The sequence below is a fragment of the Pristiophorus japonicus genome, chromosome 18 (genome assembly GCF_044704955.1).
Source record: "Pristiophorus japonicus isolate sPriJap1 chromosome 18, sPriJap1.hap1, whole genome shotgun sequence".
NCBI classification, from domain to species: domain Eukaryota; kingdom Metazoa; phylum Chordata; class Chondrichthyes; family Pristiophoridae; genus Pristiophorus; species Pristiophorus japonicus.
In genome coordinates this window covers 36,509,558-36,522,926 of record NC_091994.1, presented here as the reverse complement: position 1 = coordinate 36,522,926, position 13,369 = coordinate 36,509,558, and the positions used below count along the sequence as shown (strand labels likewise).

The 13,369-nt window shown below is 41.2% G+C and overlaps 1 protein-coding gene across 1 annotated transcript in view; it reads right to left on the bottom strand.

Annotated features, from left to right (window-relative positions):
- Positions 1-206: 206 nt before the first annotated feature.
- The window catches only part of LOC139228654 (cation channel sperm-associated auxiliary subunit delta-like), a 362,402-nt gene continuing 349,239 nt past the window's right edge, over positions 207-13,369 (bottom strand). Inside the window, exons 3-4 of the mRNA XM_070859870.1 lie at positions 10,807-11,017; positions 207-1,546 (exon numbers count right to left, since the gene is read on the bottom strand). Of these exons, the coding sequence (XP_070715971.1) occupies positions 455-1,546; positions 10,807-11,017 (1,303 nt within the window). The 3' untranslated portion in view covers positions 207-454. The remainder of the gene's footprint in view (positions 1,547-10,806; positions 11,018-13,369) is intronic.

The following is a 13,369-nucleotide window of genomic DNA, read 5'->3' as shown; positions in this document are numbered from 1 at the left end:
ACTTCAGTATGCAATTATTTATTCATCAGGAGCAATCAAGGAAATATTACATGTATGCTGATCAACCCTATATAGTGTAGCAGTTACTTCATTATACTAATCCCAGAAGTAATTTAAGTTGCTTCATAATACTCCAAGTACATTATCATTGTATTACAAGTTGTGTACAGCATGACAAGTAGATAGTAATGATATACTTTTAAGAAATGAACCTAAAATTTACCAGCACTACTCTAATTGGCATAAAAATTACATCAAGTCTCAACCTCTGAACAGCACTCTCTGCTGCACAGAAGTTATATTTCAATGCAAGATACATTGGAGGAAAAAAAGTACAGAATTACAATGCATTGTGCCATACACCTCCGTTCCCCACAACCCTTCACACATTTATCATAAGAGGCATCAAACCTTCTCTTGTCACCCCAAAGTGTTAGCTTTAAATATATATAAATCAATGTCTCAGAATTATTCTCCCTCTTCCAATGCTATTATGAAAACCTTTAGTGCCATCTGGGCCAAAGGGAAGACGAACCAATCCAGTAGGAAGGCCTGTACCACCTTGAGGCTTCCTAACTGACTGTCTCGGTGTTGCTTGGCCGATTTCTAGGGAGACAGCCCGGCTGGCAGCTAGCCGGCGTCGTTGCACCCAGGGACTTTCAGAACAATTCCCACTATCAGATGAGTAGTCATGGAATTTCTTGGTAAACTCTGGACTTGTCCCTGGGTTAGGCCAAAATCCTTGTCCAACAAAATCGGTTAAAGGCGATGGAGTGTGATAAACTTGACTTCTGCGGGGATTGCATGGACTGCAGTGATGGTCACTCCATGAATGGGACCACGAAGCCACGCTTGGACTGGACATTTGACTGTTGCAGTTATAGGCATCACATATTTTGTGCTGCAGGTATCTTTGGACAGAAGCAGGCGAATTAGCACCATCGGATTCTGAAGAACTATACACAGACTCTTCCATAGCATACTGCAACTGCTCCATCTTTGCTGGCCGTCTTGAAGGCTTTTTTGGGTTTGATTTTTTTAAGTCTTCAGATTCATCTGGATTTGTGCCATTTATTTTTTTGGTACCTTTTCCCGACAGTATGACAACTTTTAGATTTTCATCATTTTGGTAGTGTTTTTTGCCAAGTTCTTCATAGGCCTTTTTGGCTCCTTCATAAAATTCATACTCAACCAAAATACAAATTTTGGTTCCAACTTCTGGATACTTCAATGTATATTTTTTCAATTCAGCAGGAATTTCTTTACCTGGTTGCAAGATGCGGACTGAACTGATTGGACCATGAATAGCAAAGATCTTCATTGCAGTCTCCATGATATTATTTTGGCCTTGTATTTCACTGTTATTCTCTGGCGAATCCTTGTAAAGGTTCCATGCCAGTATACGTTTACTTGGTGGTACTGTGAGAAGGGATTCTGGTACTGGATTTTTGCGACGAATTTTTGTCCCTTCTTGATTGATTTCTAGTAATTTAGAATAATTCAGAGCATAAGCGGTTACCTTCCAGTCCTTAGTCAAGCACTTCACCTGTAACGGAAACAATAGTTCATCAGAAATATACAGTAATTTGAAATTGTGGAAGAAGAGGATTATTAGGATGGAAGACTATTTAACTACATAACTTTAAAATAACACTTTCATAATTCAAGAAGTGAGGCAACGGAGTTATTAAGGCTAAACCAACATACAGTGCGATAGTCAATGGCAAACTGCACTGCAATTGTGAAAGGTTCTGGAGCATTTTAAAGAAAAGTCTGACATTGCTGACCTCTACTGAAATGTAGCAATACTGATATTTAGTTGCTGCAAATGTCAAAATCTGATCTTTAAAACCTCATGGTAAATAACACCCAAATGCAAACAGTATTGTTTTATACATTTAATGGGAATTAAAAGAACTAATTACCCATTCCCATATTGAAGGAGCCCCTACTGCCAAAAGCAGCTCTGGTTTTTGTACAGCTCTCATCATCTCCCAGTACTGCACCTGTATCATCTCTCCACTGTTTTTGACCTCCTCCTCTCGTTGCCCCTGTATCCAACATCCTTTTCCTGATGATATACATATAGTCACCCAGGTTGGTTTTATAATGTGTACACATACAAGACACTGACATCTTAAGACAGAAGAAGCAGGGATCAGACCTGGGAGGAATGTGTGAAAATTAAGAAAACACTGCTGCAACAACTTATATTTGTTGACCACATCAGCTGTGGCTCAGTGGGTAGCACTCACGCCTGAGTCAGAAGGCTATGGGTTTAAGTCCCACTCCAGGGATTGAGCACCAAAAAAAAACCTAGGCTGTCACTCCAGTGCAGTGCTGAGGCAGCACTGCACTGTCTTTCGGATGAGACGTTAAATCGAGGCCCCGTCTGCTCTTTCAAATGGATGGAAAAGATCCCATGATACTATTTTGAACAGCAGGAGTTATCCCCGGTGTCCTGGCCAATATTTATCCCTCAAACATTTAAAAAAATTATCTGGTCACAATCACATAGTTGTTTGTGGGAGCTTGCTTGTGCGCAAATTGACTGCGTGTTTCCTACATTACAACAGTGACTACACTCAAAGTACTTCATTGGCTGTAAAGTGCTTTGAGACATCCGATGGTCGTGAAAGGCGCTATATAAATTCAAGTCTGTCTGTATTTATATAGCACCTCTAACATAGTAAAGCATCCCAAAGCTCTTCACAGGAGCAATCATCAAATAAAATTTGATAGAGCCACAGATATTAGGACAGGTGACTAAAAGCTTGGTCAGAGAGGTTTTAAAGAGCATCTTAAGGAAGAGAGGAAGGTAGAGGCAGAGAGGTTTAGGGAGGGAATTCCAGAGCTTAGGGCCTAGGCAGCTGAAGGCACGGTCACCAATCGTGGAGTGAAGAAAATACGGGATGCGCAAGAGACCAGAATTGGAGGAGCAGAGATCTTGGAGGGTTGTACGGATGGAGGAGGTTACAGAGATAGGGAGCGGTGAGACCCTGGAAGGAGTTGAAAACAAGGGGATTTGAAAACAAGGACGAGTTAAAACCAAAGACTTGCCGGACCAGGAGCCAATGTGTGCCAGCAAGTGCTGGGGTGACAGGTGAACAGGATTTGAGAGTTAGGAGACGGGCAGCAGAGTTTTGGGATGAGTCTATTTGCTTGGTCCCAAAAACATATCCCTCAATCACCACTCCTTAAAATATCTGTTCAATTCTTTTTCCCCCCACACTACCAGCCTATCCCACACATTTATTACCCATTATATATAATAGTTAAATCTGAACTGCTCACCTTGCCTGTTCTAAGTTTGAATCCATGTCCCATGGTTCTAGAGTTTGTGACATGTTTGAATACATCTGGATTCAGTTTATATATTCCTTTACAAATTTGCAATATCTCCAATTTAAAAAAGGATGCAGACAAAAAGCAGGAAACTATAGACCAGTTAGCCTAACATCTATGGTTGGGAAAATGTTGGAGTTCATTATTAAAGAAGCAGTAGCAGGACATTTGGAAAAGCAAAATTCGGTCAGGCAGAGTCAGCATGGATTTATGAAGGGGAAGTCAGGTTTGACAAATTTTCTGGAGTTCTTTGAGGATGTAACGAACAGGGTGGGATAAAGGGGAACCAGTGGATGTGGTGTATTTGGACTTCCAGAAGGCATTTGACAAGGTGCCACATAAAAGGTTACTGCACAAGATGGAAGTTCACAGGGTTGGGGGTAATATATTAGCATGGATAGAGGTTTGGCTGGCTAGCATAGAGTCAGGATAAATGGTTCATTCTCTGGTTGGCAATCAGTAACTAGTGGGATGCTGCAGGGATCAGTGCTGGGACCCCAGCTATTTACAATTAATGACTTGGAAGAAGGGACTGAGTGTAACATAGCCAAGTTTGCTGATGATACAAAGATGGGAGGAAAATCAATGTGTGAGGAGGACACAAAAAATCTGCAAAAGGACATAGACAGGCTAAGTGAATGGGCAAAAATTTGGCAGATGGAGTATAATGTTGGAAAAAGTGAGGTCATGCACTTTGGCAGAAAAAAAAAAAATCAAAGAACAAGTTATTATTTAAATGGAGAAAGATTGCAAAGTGCTGCAGTACAGTGGGACCTGGGGTACTTGTGCATGAAACACAAAAGGTTAGTATGCAGGTACAGCAACTGATCAGGAAGGCCAATGGAATCTTGGCCTTTATTGCAAAGGGGATGGAGTATAAAAGCAGGGAAGTCTTGCTACAGCTATACAAGGTATTGGTGAGGCCACACCTGGAATACTGCGTGCAGTTTTGGTTTCCATATTTACGAAAGGATATACTTGCTTTGGAGGCAGTTCAGAGAAGGTTCACTAGGTTGATTCTGGAGATGAGGGGATTGACTTATGAGGAAAGGTTGAGTAGGTTGGGCCTCTACTCATTGGAATTCAGAAGAATGAGAGGTGATCTTATCAAAACATATAAGATTATGAGGGGGCTGGACAGGGTGGATGCAGAGAGGATGTTTCCATTGATAGGGGAGACTAGAAGTAGAGGATATAATCTTAGAATGAGGGGCCGCCCATTTAAAACTGAGATGAGGAGAAATTTCTTCTGAGGGTTGTAAATCTGTGGAATTATCTGCCTCAGAGCTGTGGAAGCTGGGACATTGAATTTAAGTCAGAAATAGACAGTTTCTTAAACGATAAGGGGATATGGGGAGTGGGCAGGGAAGTGGAGCTGAGTCCATGATCGGATCAGCCATGATCCTATTAAATGGCGGAGCAGGCTCGAGGGGCCGTATGGTCTACTCCTTCTCCTATTTCTTATGTTCTTATGTTCTTCTACCCCTAAAAAGGCAAAAGTTCCACTCGTAGTTAAATAACCATGGTCATCAAATGAGGCAAGAGACAGCATCAAGCTAAATAAAAAGAAAAGGCTTATACAAATGCAAGGGAAAGTGGAAACCCAATACTAAGCTATAAAAAGCAAAAGGGAATAATGAGGAGCAAAAAGGGAAAATGAAAAAAAACTTGCAAGGAATATCAAAGCAAACAGTAAGTTTTAATTCATATATTGAGTGGCGAGAGAATATGTAGGTCCATTAAAGACAAATGGTCAAGGAAATAGCAGACTTGTTAAATTAATACTTTGTGTCCATTCTCAGTAAAGGAAGAGGCCAACATGACAGTGGTACAAGGAAACCTAAAAATAAGTCAAGGGGAGGAGCTTACTGAATTTAAGTGAACAAAGGAACATAATAATAGGACTCAACAAATCTCCATTCCCAGGACCCGATTAAGAAATGAGGATTACTTAGTGTTGTATATGTGGACTTGTATTTACTCTGTACAGCCACCAGAGGGCTCATCCCCTGGAGTCCCAAGGGATCCCATAATCACTTGGGAGCACAGATATTTAAGGAGGCTTCACAGGTTGGAGAGGCACTCTGGAGACCTGCAAGATTAAGGTCACACTTTACTTTGAGCACAGTGTTCAGTCTGACTCTTTCTCCATACACAACAGTTAGTTATAATGACATCAAGTTAGGAGGTACAATAAATTGTGTAGGTGAGAGCAGGATGTTGCGAATTTAAATTGCAAGTGGGCAAAACTGTGGCAGATGGAGTTCAATGTGGGGAAATGGGAGGTCATTCACTTTGGAGCCAAGAATGATGAATCAGAATATTTTTTTTAAAAATGGCAAGAGATTAGGATCTATGGAGCATCAAAAGGATGTGTGTGTCCATATACGCAAATCACTAAAAGCTAGTGCACAAGTACAAAAAAATCAAAAAGGATAATGTAATGTTGACTTTTAGTGCAAGAGGACTGGAATACAACGGGGATGAGGTTATGCCTCAGTTGTACAGAGCCTCTCACAGACTCTATCTAGAGTACCACATTCACTTTTGGGCACTGCACCTCAGGAAGGATATATTGGCCTTAGAGTGAGTACAGCATAGATTCACCAGAATTATACCAAGCCTTAAAACTTAAATTATGACGACCTGTTGCATAAAGTTGGGTTGTAGTCCCTAGAGTTTAGTAGGTTGAAGGATCATTTAATTGAGGTGTTTAAAAGGGATTAGAGCTAGTTCCTTTGGTGGAGGAATCCAGACCAAGGAGGCACAATCTTAAAATTAGAGATGTCCTTTGAGTGAAATCAGGAAAGTTTTTATCCATACAACTAGAATGTCACAACATTAAAAACAGGTTATTCATCTCACCAAGTCTGCAATGTATTTTCTCCACACTAAAATACACTCTCCTACTTGCTCCGCATGACCTTTAATAAGAACAGAATAGGTGCAGTAGGCCATACAGTCCCTCGAGCCTGCTCCGCCATTCAATATCATGGCTGATCTGATCATGGACTCAGCTCCACTTCCCCGCCCGCTCCCCTTATCGTTTAAGAAACTCTCTATTTCTGTTTTAAATTTATTCAATGTCCCAGCTTCCACAGCTCTGAGAGGCAGCAAATTCCAGATTTACAACCCTCAGAAGAAATTCCTCCTCATCTCTGTTTTAAGTGGGCAGCCCATTATTCTAAGATTATGCCCCCTAGTTCTAGTCTCCCGCATCAGTGGAAACATCCTCTCTGCATCCACCTTGTCAAGCCCCCTCAATCTTATACGTTTTGATAAGATCTCCTCTCTTTTTTCTGAATTCCAATGAGTAAAGGCCCAACCTACTCAACCTTTACTTGTAAGTCAGCCTCCTCATCTCCAGAAGCAACCTAGTGAACCTTCTCTGAACTGCCTCCAAAACAAGTATATCCTTTCGTAAATATGGAAACCAAAACTGCATGCAGTATTTCCAAGTGTGATCTCACCAATACCCTGTATAGCTGTAGCAAGACTTCCCTGCTTTTATACTCCATCCCCTTTGCAATAAAGGCCAAGATTCCATTGGCCTTCCTGATCACTTGCTGTATCTGCATACTATCCTTTTGTATTTCATGCACAAGTACCCCCAGGTCCCGCTGTACTGCAGCACTTTGCAATCTTTCTCCATTTAAATAATAACTTGCTCTTTGATTTTTTTTCTGCCAAAGTGCATAACCTCACTTTTTCCAACATTATACTCCATCTGCCAAATTTTTGCCCATTCACTTAGCCTATGTCCTTTTGCAGATTTTGTGACGTCATCACACATTGCTTTTCCTCCCATCTTTGTATTGTCAGCAAACTTGGCTACGTTCCACTCAGTCCCTTCTTGCAAGTTGTTAACATAGATTGTAAATAGTTGGGGTCCCAGCACTGATCACTGTGGCACCCCACTAGTTACTGGTTGCCAACCAGAGAATGAACCATTTATTCCGACTCTCTGTTTTTTGTTAGTTAGCCAAACCTCTATCCATGCTAATATATTACCCCCAAATCAGTGAACTTTTATCTTGTGCAGTAAACTTGCCTTCTGGAAGTTCAAATACACGACATCCACTGGTTCCCCTTTATCCACACTGTTTGTTACATCCTCAAAGAACTCCAGCAAATTTGTCAAACATGATTTCCCCTTCATAACTCCATGCTGACTCTGCCTGACCGAATTTTGCTTTTCCAAATGTACTGCTACAGCTTCTTTAATAATGGACTCCAACATTTTCCCAACCACAGGTGTTAAGCTAACTGGTCTTTAGTTTCCTGCTTTTTGTCTGCATTTTTTTTTTTAAATAGGGGCATTACATTTGCAGTTTTCCAATCTGCTGGGACCTCCCCAGAATCCAGGGAATTATGGTAAATTACAACCAATGCATCCACAATCCCTGCCATTACTTCTCAAAGACCCTAGGATGCAAGCCATCAGGTCCAGGGGATTTATCTGCCTTTAGTCCCATTATCTTACTGAGTACCACCTCCTTAGTGATTTTGATTGTGTTAAATTCCTCCCCCCTATAGTCCCTTGACTATCCACTGTTGGAATAGTTAGTGTCCTCTACCGTAAAGACTGATAATATTTGTTCAGAGTTTCTACCATCTCCATGTTCCCCATTACTAAATCCCTGGTCTCATCGTCTAAAGGGACCAACATTTACTTTAGGTATATAAAGAGGAAAAAGAGTGGCTATAGAAACTCTTGCTGTTTTAATATTTTGTGCTAGTTTACTTTCATAGTCTATCTTCCCTTGCTTAATCATTCCTCTTATTCAAGCAACTATCTAATTCTCTTAATTTACGATTTTGTTTCAATGACAGGAAACTCAATTTAAAACCCTCTAATTCTTTGATTTGAAATTGCATTATGAAAAAGATGAAGATTTCACAATAGTGGGAAGGGGCACACAAAACTGCAGATGAATGTTAATAGGGTGATACAAGGCAAGACGAAGTTCGAATTTATTAAGACTAATTGCTCAGACATTGGGGAGGTTGCCTGATCATTCGGCGTAACTTGGCAGAAGAACTGTAGAAATGCCATTTCTCCAGGTTTCTGTAGATCTGAAGTTATGGTGGATGATCTGGAGAACCCCAAGAATATAAGCATTCGATTTGACTAAGAGCATGTGCCAGTTACAGCCAAGCCATCAATCAAAGGCTCTGGTAGGAGTTCAACTCATTTTCTCCTTTGCAGCAGCAGATTTAGTTTGATGGACAACCAGAGCCCAATCAAGATTCAAATTTGAGATCCGAGAATAAAACTTTCCTACGCCAACATTGGAATTAGCACTTCCTCATCTTGTAGTTCTGCAAGATCTTCAGAATGAATGAGAGAGAGAGAGAGAGAGAGAGAGAGAAGAGAGAGAGAGAGAGAGAGTGTGCAAGAACTTCCCTTTCTAAATAAGAGTGCGTTAGCTGGTCCCAATGCCTACAAAAGAACTTTTCAGATAATTATTTTCACAACTGACTAGAACAATGTGATACACTTATTTGTCAAAGGTTACTGTCAGTCGTTGCAACTAGACACAGGGTAATTTCATGACTGTGTAGCTTGCCCTTGCTCAGGAGATCACAACAGAATCACAGATTAGGAAGGTCATTCTAGTTCATCCATTCAGAAAGTTTCTACATGCTCTTCCTCCTTTATAGCTTTGATTCTGAAAAATGCTGAAGTACCAGCTGGCACATGCATCGAAAACCTTTGCACCAAAAAGCTTAACCACCCAGAGATGAAGCATAGAGAACTCTTATTTACAGCATGAACCCCATAACTGGGTACTTGATACTTGGGGACTGAGTGAATGCTCATCTCCCATCTCAAGAGTTTCAGGCAACAAAGCAAATGTAGTGGTTTGCATGACAACCACCAATAAAATCTGCTGTCCTGAACAGGAGTAATGATCCTTCTAACAGATAACTTCTGTGCCATTTGCTAGTGGATCAGATTAATGAAGTATAGAACCCAATTGCATGTCAAGGACAACTTTATGCTACATACTGGTGTGTAGCATGTGATGAACAGACTAGAGTTAAACTGCCAGCTGTACCTTGATGTAGGTTGCACCAAGCTCAATGAGAAAGCAAGATTTGAGGTGTTATAACAGTATAAGCAGGAGCACTGTTTCTCTAACTTTATGATCTGAACTTTTGCAATAGCTATGCACTTTTCAAATATGGCTCGACACCAGACTGAAGCTATACTGTACTGGGTGCAATGCTTAAGCAGTGCAAGACCACTTGCTAGAGCTGGTCTCCCAGTTCCTAGCTTCACTATCTCAAGTCAGATTACTGACTTGGTACCAGAGTTGTATTGCAACATTTACATGAAAGGTTTTATTACAACGATGCCTTTAAGGTACAACCAATGTTTCCAATTATACTGGGGATGAAAATCCATAGCACTTAGAGCACTCACTTCCCACAAGTTCAGCGGAACGGTCAGAATTAAGCTGGAGGAGGGGACTCTTGGGCCTGGAGTTTCCTCATCCCTGGCTGGGAAGCAAATGAAGGTAGGTATACCAGCCCATCAGTTGATGGCAGTAAGCCCTACCCAAGGTTCAAAGCCTTCACTACTGAAGAAAATGTAATTATTTTTTTACCCTGGAAACTGGCCACGCCTGAATAAACATAAAATGCCATTTAATAGTTACCTTGTCCCAACTGGCAAGTACTCAAGGTGTGCCCTACTGGCATGGGTGCTCACCTTTGGTACAAGGTGATTGTTTTTTATCCTCACTTGCACCTGAAACAACTTTGGCTTGCCAGTCACTGCAGCACACCAGATGCCTTGGTGTGCTGCAGTGCAAGAAGGATGTCAGCATGGACTCAACGTCCTTCAAATATATTATGGTGACCTCCACCTGATGCCTATGCTCCATCAGGATCAGCACTAGAGAAACCTACAGGTTCATCCAAGTACTTGCAATAGGCCCACAAACCTTTGGCCCCCCAATCTCATTTCTAAATAAGACATTCTTTTGAAGGAGGTTGAAATAATGTCTGCATCCTTACCCTGAAGTGCATTTTCTGGCACTCCAAGCTGTCCAGTATGCTTCAGTGCCTGCTAACACTAAAGCTGCAAAGTGAAGGTGAGGATGAGGACCACCAAGTCATAAAGCACCCACTGTCTTCTTGCTGGGATGCTGTGTACAAGATTGTAGCTGGATCCAGCACCAATATCCTGTGCTTTAGTCCTGCTTACTGACTCAATACAGCAAGTTTAGATTATCAAACATTATAATTCAGAGTATTCAACCCTGACTAGTTGCATTCCACATCAAGAATCCAATGATCCCACAAGACTGAAGCAAGAGCATTTGTTCTATGTCTCTCCTTGCAAACTGCCATCCTGTTCTTAGATGTTCATCAAGCTTTAAAAAAAAAACAACTCAAGGCAAAGACTTGTTGGAAACTGAGACTATTTGATTCCAATGAGAAAACCCTTACCTTTTTGAAGGAGGTGAGAAGCTTAATGCTGATGTAACCCATTTTATTCCTCTTTATGTGCTTTAGTAGAAAACTATCTACTAACAAGTTTACATCAGACAGGTAAAATTCAACCTGGGAGATGATTTTTTGTATCGTGTCAGAGTTGGGGGGGTTCCATTCATTATATTCTAAGCAATCATCATTGGTCTCACTCAAGTCATAGGAATTCCTGTATAAAACAAGACAGGAGAATAGAGTACTCACTTAAGTCACCATTTAGACAATCATTGAGACTTTCACAAATTTCTAAAGCTCAAAAAATTAATCCTCATCCTTTCATTTGCCAATTTTCACTTTTAAACCAGTTTAAAATAAATGTACATCAGCTCACATGGCCGTTTACCTACAATAGAACTGAAAATTTGGAAACTGGCCACTCTCAAATAAACATAAAAGACTAGCAGACATGTATACAACATTGAATATAATTTATGTTACTGAACTGCCAGAGCAAGAAAAAATACCATTCACCCAATCAAGCCCACTCCATCCACTGTCCTTGCTTGATTATCCATCATAGATTTCCCTACAACACCACCTGCTAAATCCCTTATTTTAGGTGACTACTATAACAACAGCTTGCATTTATATAGCACCTTTAATATAGTAAAATATATAGTAAAATATCCATGGCGCTGCACAGGAGCTTACAGACAAAATTTGACACCGAGCCAAAAGTAGTAAATATTAGGACTGGTATCTAAAAGCTTGGTTAAAGAAGTAGGTTCCAAGGACCATCTTAAAAAGGAGGAGGAGAGATTTAGGGAAGGAAAGCCATTAGCTTAAGGTCTAGATGGCCGAAAGCATAGTCACTAAAAACAGGACGAAAGAAGTGCACCAGGCCAGGTGTTGAAGTAATGCAGAGTTCTCAGAGGGATATAGGATTAGACGAGGTTACAGGTATTAATTACCTTCCAGAAGCTCTCCAAAAGACATTGTTAATGGTTCTCTCTCCTCAAATCTGCAGTCATCGCCCCTCTCCTCAAAAAACCAACCCTCGATCCTTCCATCCTTGTAAACTACCGCCCCATCTCCAACCTCCCTTTTCTCTCCAAAGTCCTTGAATGTGCAATCCCCTACCAAATCCATGCCCATATTTGAATCCCTCCAATCCAGTGTCCGCACCTGCCACAGTACTAAAACAGCTGACGTCCTTTGTGGGTGTGACAAAGGCAAACGATCCCTCCTCATCTTTCTTGACGTGTGCAGCCTTTGACATGGTTGACTACTCTATCCTTCAACACCACTCCATTATCGTCCAGCTGGGTGGGACTACCCTCGCCTAGTTCCATTCTTCTCTATCGAATCATAGCCAGAGAATCACCTGCAACAGTTTCTCTTCACACCCCCCGCATCATTACCTCTGGTGTTTCCCAAGATTCCATCATTGGTTCCCTCCTATTTCTCATCTACATGTTGCCATTTGGTGATATCATCTGAAAACACAGCATCAGTTTCCACATGTACGCTGATGACATCCAGCTCTACCTCACTACCACTTCTCGACCCCTCCACTGTCTCTAAATTGTCATACTCCTTGTCCGACATCCAGTTCTGGATGAGCAGAAATTTTCACCAATTGAATATTTGGAAGACCAAAGCCATTGTTTTCAGTCCCTGCCACAAACTCCGTTCCTCAGCAATTGACTCCATCCCTCTTCCCAACTTCTGTCTGAGGCTGAACCAGACTGTTCGCAACCTTGGTGTTATATTTGACCCTGAAATGAGCTTGCGACCACATATTCACAACATAAGTAAGACCACCTATTTCCACCTCCGTAATGCCACCCTTCCCTCAGCTCATTCACTGCTGAAGCCCTCATTCATGCCTTTGTTACCTTTAGCCTCAACTATTCCAGTGCACTCCTGGCTGGCCTCCCAATTCTACCCTATGTAAAATAGTGGTGATCCAAACCCCCACCAAGATGTCTGCGCTCATCTTAATTCTGCCCTCGAGTATCTCTGATTATAATCACTCAACCACTGGTGGCCGTTCCTTCCGTTGCCTAGGCCTCAAACTCTGCCTAAACCTCCCTTTCCTCCTTCAAGACGCTCCTTAAAGCATACCTCTGATCAAGCTTTTTGTCACCTGCGCTAATTTCTACTGATGCGGCTCGATGTCAATTTTTAAAAATCTCAATACTCCTGTGAAGTGCCTTGGGAAGTTTCACGACATTAAAGGCGCTATATAAAACGCAAGTTGTTGTTGAAAGAAATTCAAGTATCATTGTTAAATAAACACACCGAGAGCAGTGGCAAAAGCAGACCTGGTGGGGGTCAGAGCGCAGCCAAAGAAATAAAAAGCCGAGGAAAGAAAAAAAAAAAAGAGGAATGACATCGCAGGACAGCAGGTAGGCGATTGGTTGGTTGGTGAGTATTATGGCTCCTTTTTTCTCCAGGTGGGTAAGTGGTTTAAATTCAGAACTGGAAGTGTATTAACTACTATAACTTTATTGAATTAACAAACTAAATTAACTAATTACAACTACAAATTAAAAGTAAAAAATCATTTGAATACTGT